The 13,878-nt window shown below is 27.6% G+C and overlaps 1 protein-coding gene across 1 annotated transcript; it reads right to left on the reverse strand.

The window, feature by feature from the left end:
* Window positions 1-10,346: 10,346 nt before the first annotated feature.
* Window positions 10,347-13,046, reverse strand: LOC125597057 (GDSL esterase/lipase At1g54020-like). Its single transcript, XM_048771957.1, has 5 exons — window positions 12,629-13,046; window positions 11,550-11,668; window positions 11,202-11,402; window positions 10,846-11,098; window positions 10,347-10,757 (listed from the first exon to the last, which is right to left on the reverse strand). Exons 1-5 carry the CDS (start codon window positions 12,882-12,884, stop codon window positions 10,435-10,437), a joined length of 1,152 nt encoding a protein of 383 aa, XP_048627914.1. The 5' UTR covers window positions 12,885-13,046; the 3' UTR covers window positions 10,347-10,434.
* Window positions 13,047-13,878: the final 832 nt, after the last annotated feature.

Consider the following 13,878-nt stretch of genomic DNA (forward strand, 5'->3'; position numbering starts at 1 on the left):
TTTGAATCATGTAATAAAATATGATGAAGTTCAAAGAGGTTTGGAACCTTTGTTGTCTCCGTTTCTCTAGGGAATAGCAATTTTATAGTGGTTAGTCTAATGATTTAGGGAGTATTTGCAGTTTTGCTAAATTAATGGATAAAAAATTAGAACGATGTCCATGTACCATGAAAAGAAGTTTATCATATATTAATACAAATGTATAATGTGGTTATAAATTTTAAAACGAATTAAAAGATTATAGGCTTCATATATAGAGCATTTACCGAAAACTCACTATTTTCGTAGGGGGGTACACATAGATTTTGAGAAAAATTCAAAAAAATTGAAAATACTGTTTTAATACATATTTGAATCATGTAATAAAATATGATGAAGTTCAAAGAGGTTTGGAACCTTTGTTGTCTCCGTTTCTCTAGGGAATAGCAATTTTATAGTGGTTAGTCCAATGATTTAGGGAGTATTTGCAGTTTTGCTAAATTAATGGATAAAAAATTAGAACGATGTCCATGTACCATGAAAAGAAGTTTATCATATATTAATACAAATGTATAATGTGGTTATAAATTTTAAAACGAATTAAAAGATTATAGGCTTCATATATAGAGCATTTACCGAAAACTCACTATTTTCGTAGGGGGGTACACATAGATTTTGAGAAAAATTCAAAAAAATTGAAAATACTGTTTTAATACATATTTGAATCATGTAATAAAATATGATGAAGTTCAAAGAGGTTTGGAACCTTTGTTGTCTCCGTTTCTCTAGGAATAGCAATTTTATAGTGGTTAGTCCAATGATTTAGGGAGTATTTGCAGTTTTGCTAAATTAATGGATAAAAAATTAGAACGATGTCCATGTACCATGAAAAGAAGTTTATCATATATTAATACAAATGTATAATGTGGTTATAAATTTTAAAACGAATTAAAAGATTATAGGCTTCATATATAGAGCATTTACCGAAAACTCACTATTTTCGTAGGGGGGTACACATAGATTTTGAGAAAAATTCAAAAAAATTGAAAATACTGTTTTAATACATATTTGAATCATGTAATAAAATATGATGAAGTTCAAAGAGGTTTGGAACCTTTGTTGTCTCCGTTTCTCTAGGGAATAGCAATTTTATAGTGGTTAGTCTAATGATTTAGGGAGTATTTGCAGTTTTGCTAAATTAATGGATAAAAAATTAGAACGATGTCCATGTACCATGAAAGGAGTTTATCATATATTAATACAAATGTATAATGTGGTTATAAATTTTAAAACGAATTAAAAGATTATAGGCTTCATATATAGAGCATTTACCGAAAACTCACTATTTTCGTAGGGGGTACACATAGATTTTGAGAAAAATTCAAAAAAATTGAAAATACTGTTTTAATACATATTTGAATCATGTAATAAAATATGATGAAGTTCAAAGAGGTTTGGAACCTTTGTTGTCTCCGTTTCTCTAGGGAATAGCAATTTTATAGTGGTTAGTCCAATGATTTAGGGAGTATTTGCAGTTTTGCTAAATTAATGGATAAAAAATTAGAACGATGTCCATGTACCATGAAAAGAAGTTTATCATATATTAATACAAATGTATAATGTGGTTATAAATTTTAAAACGAATTAAAAGATTATAGGCTTCATATATAGAGCATTTACCGAAAACTCACTATTTTCGTAGGGGGGTACACATAGATTTTGAGAAAAATTCAAAAAAATTGAAAATACTGTTTTAATACATATTTGAATCATGTAATAAAATATGATGAAGTTCAAAGAGGTTTGGAACCTTTGTTGTCTCCGTTTCTCTAGGGAATAGCAATTTTATAGTGGTTAGTCCAATGATTTAGGGAGTATTTGCAGTTTTGCTAAATTAATGGATAAAAAATTAGAACGATGTCCATGTACCATGAAAAGAAGTTTATCATATATTAATACAAATGTATAATGTGGTTATAAATTTTAAAACGAATTAAAAGATTATAGGCTTCATATATAGAGCATTTACCGAAAACTCACTATTTTCGTAGGGGGGTACACATAGATTTTGAGAAAAATTCAAAAAAATTGAAAATACTGTTTTAATACATATTTGAATCATGTAATAAAATATGATGAAGTTCAAAGAGGTTTGGAACCTTTGTTGTCTCCGTTTCTCTAAGGAATAGCAATTTTATAGTGGTTAGTCCAATGATTTAGGGAGTATTTACAGTTTTGCTAAATTAATTGATAAAAAATTAGAAAGATGTCCATGTACCATGAAAAGAAGTTTATCATATATTAATACAAATGTATAATGTGGTTATAAATTTTAAAACGAATTAAAAGATTATAGGCTTCATATATAGAGCATTTACCGAAAACTCACTATTTTCGTAGGGGGGTACACATAGATTTTGAGAAAAATTCAAAAAAATTGAAAATACTGTTTTAATACATATTTGAATCATGTAATAAAATATGATGAAGTTCAAAGAGGTTTGGAACCTTTGTTGTCTCCGTTTCTCTAGGGAATAGCAATTTTATAGTGGTTAGTCTAATGATTTAGGGAGTATTTGCAGTTTTGCTAAATTAATGGATAAAAAATTAGAACGATGTCCATGTACCATGAAAAGAAGTTTATCATATATTAATACAAATGTATAATGTGGTTATAAATTTTAAAACGAATTAAAAGATTATAGGCTTCATATATAGAGCATTTACCGAAAACTCACTATTTTCGTAGGGGGTACACATAGATTTTGAGAAAAATTCAAAAAAATTGAAAATACTGTTTTAATACATATTTGAATCATGTAATAAAATATGATGAAGTTCAAAGAGGTTTGGAACCTTTGTTGTCTCCGTTTCTCTAAGGAATAGCAATTTTATAGTGGTTAGTCCAATGATTTAGGGAGTATTTACAGTTTTGCTAAATTAATTGATAAAAAATTAGAACGATGTCCATGTACCATTGAAAGGAGTTTATCATATATTAATACAAATGTATAATGTGGTTATAAATTTAAAACGAATTAAAAGATTATAGGCTTCATATATAGAGCATTTACCGAAAACTCACTATTTTCGTAGGGGGGTACACATAGATTTTGAGAAAAATTCAAAAAAATTGAAAATACTGTTTTAATACATATTTGAATCATGTAATAAAATATGATGAAGTTCAAAGAGGTTTGGAACCTTTGTTGTCTCCGTTTCTCTAGGGAATAGCAATTTTATAGTGGTTAGTCTAATGATTTAGGGAGTATTTGCAGTTTTGCTAAATTAATGGATAAAAAATTAGAACGATGTCCATGTACCATGAAAAGAAGTTTATCATATATTAATACAAATGTATAATGTGGTTATAAATTTTAAAACGAATTAAAAGATTATAGGCTTCATATATAGAGCATTTACCGAAAACTCACTATTTTCGTAGGGGGTACACATAGATTTTGAGAAAAATTCAAAAAAATTGAAAATACTGTTTTAATACATATTTGAATCATGTAATAAAATATGATGAAGTTCAAAGAGGTTTGGAACCTTTGTTGTCTCCGTTTCTCTAGGGAATAGCAATTTTATAGTGGTTAGTCTAATGATTTAGGGAGTATTTGCAGTTTTGCTAAATTAATGGATAAAAAATTAGAACGATGTCCATGTACCATGAAAAGAAGTTTATCATATATTAATACAAATGTATAATGTGGTTATAAATTTTAAAACGAATTAAAAGATTATAGGCTTCATATATAGAGCATTTACCGAAAACTCACTATTTTCGTAGGGGGTACACATAGATTTTGAGAAAAATTCAAAAAAATTGAAAATACTGTTTTAATACATATTTGAATCATGTAATAAAATATGATGAAGTTCAAAGAGGTTTGGAACCTTTGTTGTCTCCGTTTCTCTAGGGAATAGCAATTTTATAGTGGTTAGTCTAATGATTTAGGGAGTATTTGCAGTTTTGCTAAATTAATGGATAAAAAATTAGAACGATGTCCATGTACCATGAAAAGAAGTTTATCATATATTAATACAAATGTATAATGTGGTTATAAATTTTAAAACGAATTAAAAGATTATAGGCTTCATATATAGAGCATTTACCGAAAACTCACTATTTTCGTAGGGGGTACACATAGATTTTGAGAAAAATTCAAAAAAATTGAAAATACTGTTTTAATACATATTTGAATCATGTAATAAAATATGATGAAGTTCAAAGAGGTTTGGAACCTTTGTTGTCTCCGTTTCTCTAGGGAATAGCAATTTTATAGTGGTTAGTCTAATGATTTAGGGAGTATTTGCAGTTTTGCTAAATTAATGGATAAAAAATTAGAACGATGTCCATGTACCATGAAAAGAAGTTTATCATATATTAATACAAATGTATAATGTGGTTATAAATTTAAAAACGAATTAAAAGATTATAGGCTTCATATATAGAGCATTTACCGAAAACTCACTATTTTCGTAGGGGGTACACATAGATTTTGAGAAAAATTCAAAAAAATTGAAAATACTGTTTTAATACATATTTGAATCATGTAATAAAATATGATGAAGTTCAAAGAGGTTTGGAACCTTTGTTGTCTCCGTTTCTCTAGGGAATAGCAATTTTATAGTGGTTAGTCTAATGATTTAGGAGTATTTGCAGTTTTGCTAAATTAATGGATAAAAATTAGAACGATGTCCATGTACCATGAAAAGAAGTTTATCATATATTAATACAAATGTATAATGTGGTTATAAATTTTAAAACGAATTAAAAGATTATAGGCTTCATATATAGAGCATTTACCGAAAACTCACTATTTTCGTAGGGGGGTACACATAGATTTTGAGAAAAATTCAAAAAAATTGAAAATACTGTTTAATACATATTTGAATCATGTAATAAAATATGATGAAGTTCAAAGAGGTTTGAAACCTTTGTTGTCTCCGTTTCTCTAAGGAATAGCAATTTTATAGTGGTTAGTCTAATGATTTAGGGAGTATTTGCAGTTTTGCTAAATTAATGGATAAAAAATTAGAACGATGTCCATGTACCATGAAAAGAAGTTTATCATATATTAATACAAATGTATAATGTGGTTATAAATTTTAAAACGAATTAAAAGATTATAGGCTTCATATATAGAGCATTTACCGAAAACTCACTATTTTCGTAGGGGGGTACACATAGATTTTGAGAAAAATTCAAAAAAATTGAAAATACTGTTTTAATACATATTTGAATCATGTAATAAAATATGATGAAGTTCAAAGAGGTTTGGAACCTTTGTTGTCTCCGTTTCTCTAGGGAATAGCAATTTTATAGTGGTTAGTCTAATGATTTAGGGAGTATTTGCAGTTTTGCTAAATTAATGGATAAAAAATTAGAACGATGTCCATGTACCATGAAAAGAAGTTTATCAATATTAATACAAATGTATAATGTGGTTATAAATTTTAAAACGAATTAAAAGATTATAGGCTTCATATATAGAGCATTTTCCGAAAACTCTTTATTTTCGTAAGGGGTACACATAGATTTTGAGAAAAATTCAAAAAAATTGAAAATACTGTTTTAATACATATTTGAATCATGTAATAAAATATGATGAAGTTCAAAGAGGTTTGGAACCTTTGTTGTCTCCGTTTCTCTAGGGAATATCAATTTTATAGTGGTTAGTCTAATGATTTACGGAGTATTTGCAGTTTTGCTAAAGTAATGGATATAAAATTAGAACGATGTCCATGTACCATGAAAAGAAGTTTATCATATATTAATACAAATGTATAATGTGGTTATAAATTTTAAAACGAATTAAAAGATTATAGGCTTCATATATAGAACATTTACCGAAAACTCACTATTTTCGTAGGGGGATACACATAGATTTTGAGAAAAATTCAAAAAAATTGAAAATACTGTTTAATACATATTTGAATCATGTAATAAAATATGATGAAGTTCAAAGAGGTTTGGAACCTTTGTTGTCTCCGTTTCTCTAAGGAATAGCAATTTTATAGTGGTTAGTCCAATGATTTAAGGAGTATTTACAGTTTTGCTAAATTAATTGATAAAAAATTAGAACGATGTCCATGTACCATTGAAAGGAGTTTATCATATATTAATACAAATGTATAATGTGGTTATAAAATTTAAAACGAATTAAAAGATTATAGGCTTCATATATAGAGCATTTACCGAAAACTCACTATTTTCGTAGGGGGGTACATATAGATTTTGAGAAAAATTCAAAAAAATTGAAAATACTGTTTTAATACATATTTGAATCATGTAATAAAATATGATGAAGTTCAAAGAGGTTTGGAACCTTTGTTGTCTCCGTTTCTCTAGGGAATAGCAATTTTATAGTGGTTAGTCTAATGATTTAGGGAGTATTTGCAGTTTTGCTAAATTAATGGATAAAAAATTAGAACGATGTCCACGTACCATGAAAGGAAGTTTATCATATATTAATACAAATGTATAATGTGGTTATAAATTTTAAAACGAATTAAAAGATTATAGGCTTCATATATAGAGCATTTACCGAAAACTCACTATTTTCGTAGGGGGGTACACATAGATTTTGAGAAAAATTCAAAAAAATTGACAATGTGTTTGAAGGATGCCAAATTATTGTTTAATAAAAAAACAAAGGAAAATTTACCAAAATAGAACAAAACACACATTTTATCCTATTAGTATAAAACCTTTTTATTCTATATTTGTTTTAATTATCCTTTCCATTTATCAAATTTAATGAAATAAATAGTTTTATGAATAAAAAATTATAAAAATTAATGAATTACTCATATACACATACTGGTAAATTTTTGAGTTGTAAAACTTTTGAAATCAAAGTTTCTAATTAATTATACGGAAGGAAGATATAGAAAATGAATTCCAGGTTAAATAAGTTATTCTACTTTCATTAGAATCAGTAATCTATTATTAAATAAAAAAATCTAATTATGAGAAATGCGAAGTGTACATATTTCAAAGGTAGCTACATTATTTTAAACGCAACTTCTACATTTGTACGGATAAGAATAATCATATTTTCAAAAAATAGCAAGTTCAATTATAAAATATTCTTAAAATATTTAGAATTTTTTTTACTTTCTTAAAACGTGTGTTTCAGTGATTATCTTGTCAAACAAAATTGATTTTCATTTATTTCTTTGATTTTTAAACTAATTTTCAAAAAAAAATTGATTTATTTTAAATCAAATTGCATAAATTAAAAAAATAATATAAAATTGTATAATTATCAAAAAATAAAACTAAACAGAATTGTTAATTGATAAAAAAATAGTGATCTGGAATTTTTCCATTTTATTAAAATTAGATTTTGATTTTTTTTTAATTGATATATAAAATAAGTTTTTAAATTGTTAATTGATAAAGTAAATGTTAGATTGAGGTTTTAAGCAAATATACTAAAGGGATTAATTTAGGTTAGTTTTATACCAAAGAGACAAAGAGTGTATTTTTTTGTTCTATTTGGCAAATTTCCCAAAAACAAATTAATGTTCATTAACCATTTTAATCAATTTTAAAAATATTGCTAAGTGTATATCCCTTATATATTATTTGAGAAGCATTGCAACATTTTTTTATAGCCACGTGTCATCACTAGAATGATTCTTAGAATCCTTAGAGTATTAGGTTGGTCCATCTAAATATATAATAAGTTTTTTATTAAACCACAATAATAAATACATTATTAATGTGCTTCATTATTTCCTTAAATAAGATTATAGAATTTCCTAATGTGGCTAAAGTATATATGACAATTAATGAGTTTGAATAATAAATATTTGATAAAAATAAGTGTGTATTATAATTATCTTTGTTTAATTTTAAGATATTAAAGTAAATTAAACAATCATAGTAATTATATAATAAAAATAAAAAAATTATTTATATATTATATTTTGAATTTTTAAAAACGCGTATAAATTATAAAAACTGTTAAAAATTTCACATTCAAATTTTGTGATCTATGATTTAAAACTTTTGTTATGACATGATACAAATAATTAAAAAATAATATAAATTAAAAGTCTCATTTAATAAATATCAAAAATAAAAGATATATAAATTTATGTATCATTTTAAATTAAACTATATGCCATATAAAAATACATAAATATCTTAATTTTGAAATTTACTTTGAACATTTTTTGATAAAAAATTTGAAAAAATATTGACAACTTAATTTTTAAAGTATTATAAATTACTTAAACCACTAATCCCACAATGAAAATTTTGTTATCACTAATTTAGACTTTTTCTATAACATATACAAATGATAAAAAAAAAATATGAGCAAAAAGCATCATCTAATAAATATTAATATTAAAATATACCATATGTATGTTACTATCATTTAAATTAATTATATATCATTTCAAATAGAAAAAATATTTTTTCGATTTATAAAATTTATTTATATGTTTGCACCAATTTAATTATATAAGTAGTAGATAATGATTTTTTAATTATTTAATATATATTTATTATTTCATAATATGTTATAAATATATAATATAAAAATAATATATATATATATATATAATTTTCATTCCGCGCATGGCGCAGATCTTAACATAGTATTAAGTAAAGCTACTAACTGGAGAACAAAACTCGTAAGTCACTTTCAAATATTTGTGAAGAAATTTGTTAATAACAAATGATCAGTAAAATTCACGTATGAAACGGGTTAATTAATAGTTTCTCTATAATTATGTCAAATTGAATTGGTTAATAAATAATTTTTAGATAGGTGCGTCCAAGTAACATCCTTTACAAATGTTTGTCTTCTTCTGCTCACGTGGGTAGGCGTAAGCGATCATTATCCAAAATGAATATCTTCATTTGCGTAGCCTTTTCGATCTTGATTTGTCTCATACGCGGACATCCTGATTTTAGTACTAGCGATTGCTGATTGCTCAAAAACAGAGCATAACGATTTAAGAACTATCTTAGAACAGATCATGATCGATTCAAGAACTGTCTCAAAAACAGAGCATGAAAAGACTTAAGAATTGTCTTTGAAGCAGAGAAAACAACCTTACCCAAATCTGGGTAAAGACATAAAAATTCAGCAGGAACCCAAATCCAATGAGTTGATGATATGAGAAATTTGTTCTTTTTAATATTGACAACTCTTCTCAGGAAATAGCACATGATTTTGTGATCATGAAGTTCATTGAAACCTCGGAAAATACCAATAAATTTTCGCCAAAAGTTCTCACCATCATACCGAGAACATGGTATGTCAGTAACATTCCGAGAACTTAGCCATAACTATGATTTTCCGAGACCCAAACTCCGATGATTTGACGTTTCTTGAAAAGTCACCCGGAATCGTTGATTCCAACAACCCTACGAGAATTGTTGCCATCGAGAGTTATACGTTTTTCTTGTAAGATAGAAATATAAAAATATTCACACGCCTAAGATTTTATTTTTGAGATGCATATGAATGTGTGTGACATCGTCCCATCACACAAAATGATGAGATATGTTTCTGGTAGTTCTAAGGACACTGCATTGTCGGAAAAGACATTGATGCACTAATGCTACTGGTGGTAGTCAAGCATGATGTGCTTGTTACAGTTTCCATAATCCATGTAGAAAATAACGGTAGATCAAACTAAGTGTACTTGATACCATTTGCAATTGTAATTGTTTTATTTGTCGAGTGGATTTGTTTCTAGATTAGGTTCCGGAAATGTAGGGACAACCGAATCTCGTGAAAAAAAACTGTGTCTCATCGATCAAACATAAATATAGCCCGAATCCTAACTTACAGTAACATCAGAAGATAATTATCCCCGATCAATGCTAAGACCACACTAGCACAAAATGATCCAACAACATCGTTTTAACAGTATCAGGTTTGTACAATATTTCTTTGTAAACATTATTGGTCAGGTTTGTGTAACCAACCAAAACAAATTATAATTAACTTATTTGCGAGGTTGTAAAAACAAATTTTAAGGAGACTGCTTTTTGCTTTTAATGGATTATCGGTGTCGTCAGAGTTCTAGTTTGCTTTTTAAGACCATTTCCAATGGATTACTCTATTTTTTACTCTAAAATAGAGTAACTCTATAATAGAGTTTGAATTTGCTCTAATGGTACTCTATTTTAGAGTAAAAAATTGAGTGATGAACAAACAAAAAACAAATTACTCTATATTTGGAGTAAACCTATTTTTCACTCTATTATAGAGTAAGAAATAGAATATCATTGGAGCATTTTTTACTCTAAACTCTATTTTAGAGTGAAAAATAGAGTGGGGTTGGAGATGCTCTAATAGTGACGAAGTGTGTATGTTTTCAAAATACCATTAACAAAACACGAACTTTTTATTTATTACAAAAAGCACAGGATAACATTTTATTTAGGAGTAATTATTAAGCTCCGAACTAGACGAGCTACATAGATTCACTGGCACTGACGACATTGTCGTGGACTAACGATAAATTCCTCTCCACTGGTTCTTTCCAAAACTCAGACATATTTGTATTAACAGGATAGGTAATAAGTTCACGAATGTTCATGGGTTGGATAACGTTTGGGTCGGCTCCGAAGAGAAGATGAGCGAATGATTCTTGTGCCTTCTCTGAGTTGTGACGTCCATCGAAGTAAAGGTAAGACCTTTGATACTCGCACAGCTTCGAGTGCACGTTGGGTAAACCGCAACCATATGCGTTGTGCGTCCCAGTACCGCAACACGATACATTGGTAAGGGAGAAACCTAGTCAATCACAACAAGTATGATCAAATACTAGTTCTAAATAACGATGTTAACTGTTACTAGTGTATGTATATATTATAATACTTACGGAAGTTCATGTTTCTTTGTGTCCTGCGAAGAATAACATTGTAGAAATCGAAGACGGTGAATTGGAAACCCGGTTTGGCTGTCGCTAAGTCATTCAGCATCGGTCCGATTTTAGCGTTGTGTAGTTTAGCCAAATCGTTGAGTTTCTCGTAACAGTCGTTACCAGTGTTAAAATCTTGTCTCACGATAGGTAAACAACCTAGTGGCGGTAACGTATATACAACGAACTTACTAGCTCCGAATGAATACAACATCTGCAATATTCACATACATTATTTACAGTAACGAATATTATGGATACTATTAAGTATTAACTAATTTTCCCATTCATTTCTAAGTGTAAAAGGACTTAATTACCTCGATATTGTATTTTAGTCTGCTACTGACTGAAGTGACAAAAGCTTCTTGAGCAGAGCCATCGGCAGCAGGATTGCTTTTGGTAAAGTTTAAGTAATCTTCCATACCCATGGATATCATAAACAATGATTTCAGAATGTAATCATCGTTCCAGTTTGATCTCATCTGATCGAATTTCCTCACTTGTTGATTCAGATTCAACTATAAAAAAAAAAATTAAACCATGCGTTACAAAAGGTACTAGAATTTTACTGATAATTATTTAACAAATAATTTATGACAATTATGACTGATATAATTATAATAGTAATACACTATATACCTATATATATAACGAATGAAGCTTACAGAGTCTTTGGGAGTCCCAAGTATAGTAGCGGAGTCTACGGCAAAGCTAGCTCCTCGTGAGGCATCGGCGCCAGGTTTAAGCGCCGGCGGTAAATCGTGTGAAATCCCCATAAATTTTGCTGTCATTTTATTCACCCCTCATTAATGTTATGAACTTTAATTATGAATCTATTTTCACACATTATAAATGCATATTTATAATTTCATAAAAATACTCCAACTAAATTTTGTTAAATTTTTTAAAATCTAAACTTTTTCGCTACTCAATTTAATAATCCCAACTAATTATTTTGTCCATTTTAATACATAAAATTTAAAAATGTGCCAATTTTAATATCCAAACTTTGTTTATTTTAATCAAAATGGTTAATAATTTCAAATGGAAATTTAAAAAATCTCTAAAATTCACAAACAATCTTAAAAATTATAATTTTCTAATAAGTGTTAGAAATAAAGTAATCAAATTTTGCATAATCTTATATTGTATAATAAGTTTTAATTTTTAAAATATCAAATTTAGTTTATTTTTGGAAATAGAAAACAAATTTATTTATTTTCCTTCAAAATTTTTTTAAATTTAAAATTTTCTCCATAATTTATTTATTTTCATTCCAATAACTTCAAATAAAACTAGAATTTTTAAGATTATTTTGTGAATTTTAGAGATTTTCTAAATTTTCATTTGAAACTTATTAACCTTTTTGATTAAAATAAAAAAAGTTTGGGTATTAAAATGGGTATAATTTTAGATTTTCTATATTAAAATGGTAAAATAATCAGTTAGGGTATTAAAATGGGTAGCAAAAAAAAGTAATATTAAAAAGCTTAACAAAATTTAGTTGGAGTATTTTTATAGAATTTTGTCAAACATGAACTCAATTTTAAATTATTTTTTGATTTTATATATAAACTCACGAATACGCCATAAATTATATGTTTTCCCAGTTTCTTTTTCCGATACGAAAAAAAAATAGTTGTTTCCAGGAGAAAAGGTGAAAACAGAGAAAAGAAAAACAATATTTTTTAGTAAAAAAACAATAAACTTGTGTTGTTCATAAAAAGAAAAACAATAAACTTACCAATAAAGTCCGGCACAATTTTGCCATCCGATAACTTGCCGTTGGGGTCATCTCGGGATTTACCGTAAGGCCAGAAGTTTTGAGGAAGTGTACCACTTGTAATGAACTTTCTATTTCCGGCGTCGAAGTTGGAATCTCCGAATGTGAACAATGCCACCGCCGGAATATGTTGTCCGGCGACGATGATAGGGTTGTGGAACAGTGTGAATACAAGAAGTACCCCTAGAACACTCGCTAAACTGAAGTTGGGTGCCATTTTTGTGGAACAGAGGATGGTAAGATATTTTGATAAGTTCTTGTGTCCACTACTAGATATATATATATATATATATATATAGATATGAAGCAAAAATAGTTAGAAATAATACAGTTTTAAATGACAAGTTTTGTTGAATGTAACATGTCAAAAACATTTCAAATTACAGAAAAGAAATAATGCTTGTAATACAATTATATACATGCTGACAAAAAATATAATTGTATAAAAAAAAAAGTGGCAGCGGTGTGAATGTGAAGTGTTCACTATTCAGTCTCTCACGTTTTTGATATGTGTTATTGGTTGAAACTAATTCCACTTGTACCTAACTTTTCGTAAATTTAACGGACCCAAAATTTAACCATCTCTTAGATTATATGTTTTAGTTAATCTTTGAAAATTTAATGACTTATTACATTTTCATTTTTGCGATTATGGTATATTTCAAAATAATTTCCTTTTTAACTCGTAGTTGACAAAGCATAATAGAGTTAAAAAGGGTTGACAAACCAGAGTGTTAAAAGTAATTACGTAAATCATTTTAAATTGTTACATGTTTTTGATTTTAAACTAAATCATTTTAAATAAAATATAGTTGGACAAAAGAATAGGATGTTTTAAATTTTTTTATTTTTATTAGTATTATAAAATAGTAATATAGTGATCTGTTTTGCATAGACCAATCTTGTAATATTTGATTCAAAAAAGGACCAATCTTGTAATGATATTGTTTAAAAGGTATTGTCTAAATGTCACTTAACCTATATAAAAAGCATTAAAAGGTTCGATCTTCAGACGATGCTCCTTACTTAGATTCAACACAAATTTCCGAACACATCACTCTTCGGTGGAGCATGATTACTTAGGCATTACAAAACATTTATCCGGAGTGCCTAGCTGCTAGTTCTAATGGTAAAAACTTGAGTAGAGGTGCCAAGTTGGAGTCTCGCAGTTCGAAGAGGGGGATTAAAAAAGATTCTTTTATACGATAAGA

This window comes from Brassica napus, unplaced genomic scaffold (assembly GCF_020379485.1).
Source record: "Brassica napus cultivar Da-Ae unplaced genomic scaffold, Da-Ae ScsIHWf_1366;HRSCAF=1940, whole genome shotgun sequence".
NCBI classification, from domain to species: Eukaryota; Viridiplantae; Streptophyta; class Magnoliopsida; order Brassicales; family Brassicaceae; genus Brassica; species Brassica napus.

Coding starts and splice junctions, on each gene's coding strand:
- LOC125597057 (XM_048771957.1), bottom strand. CDS start 12,884: ATGGCACCCAACTTCAGTTTAGCGAGTGTTCTAGGGGTACTTCTTGTA. Junction 11,403..11,549: donor TTGGGACTCCCAAAGACTCT/GTAAGCTTCATT, acceptor TTTTTTTTATAG/TTGAATCTGAATCAACAAGT. Junction 11,099..11,201: donor GACTAAAATACAATATCGAG/GTAATTAAGTCC, acceptor TGAATATTGCAG/ATGTTGTATTCATTCGGAGC.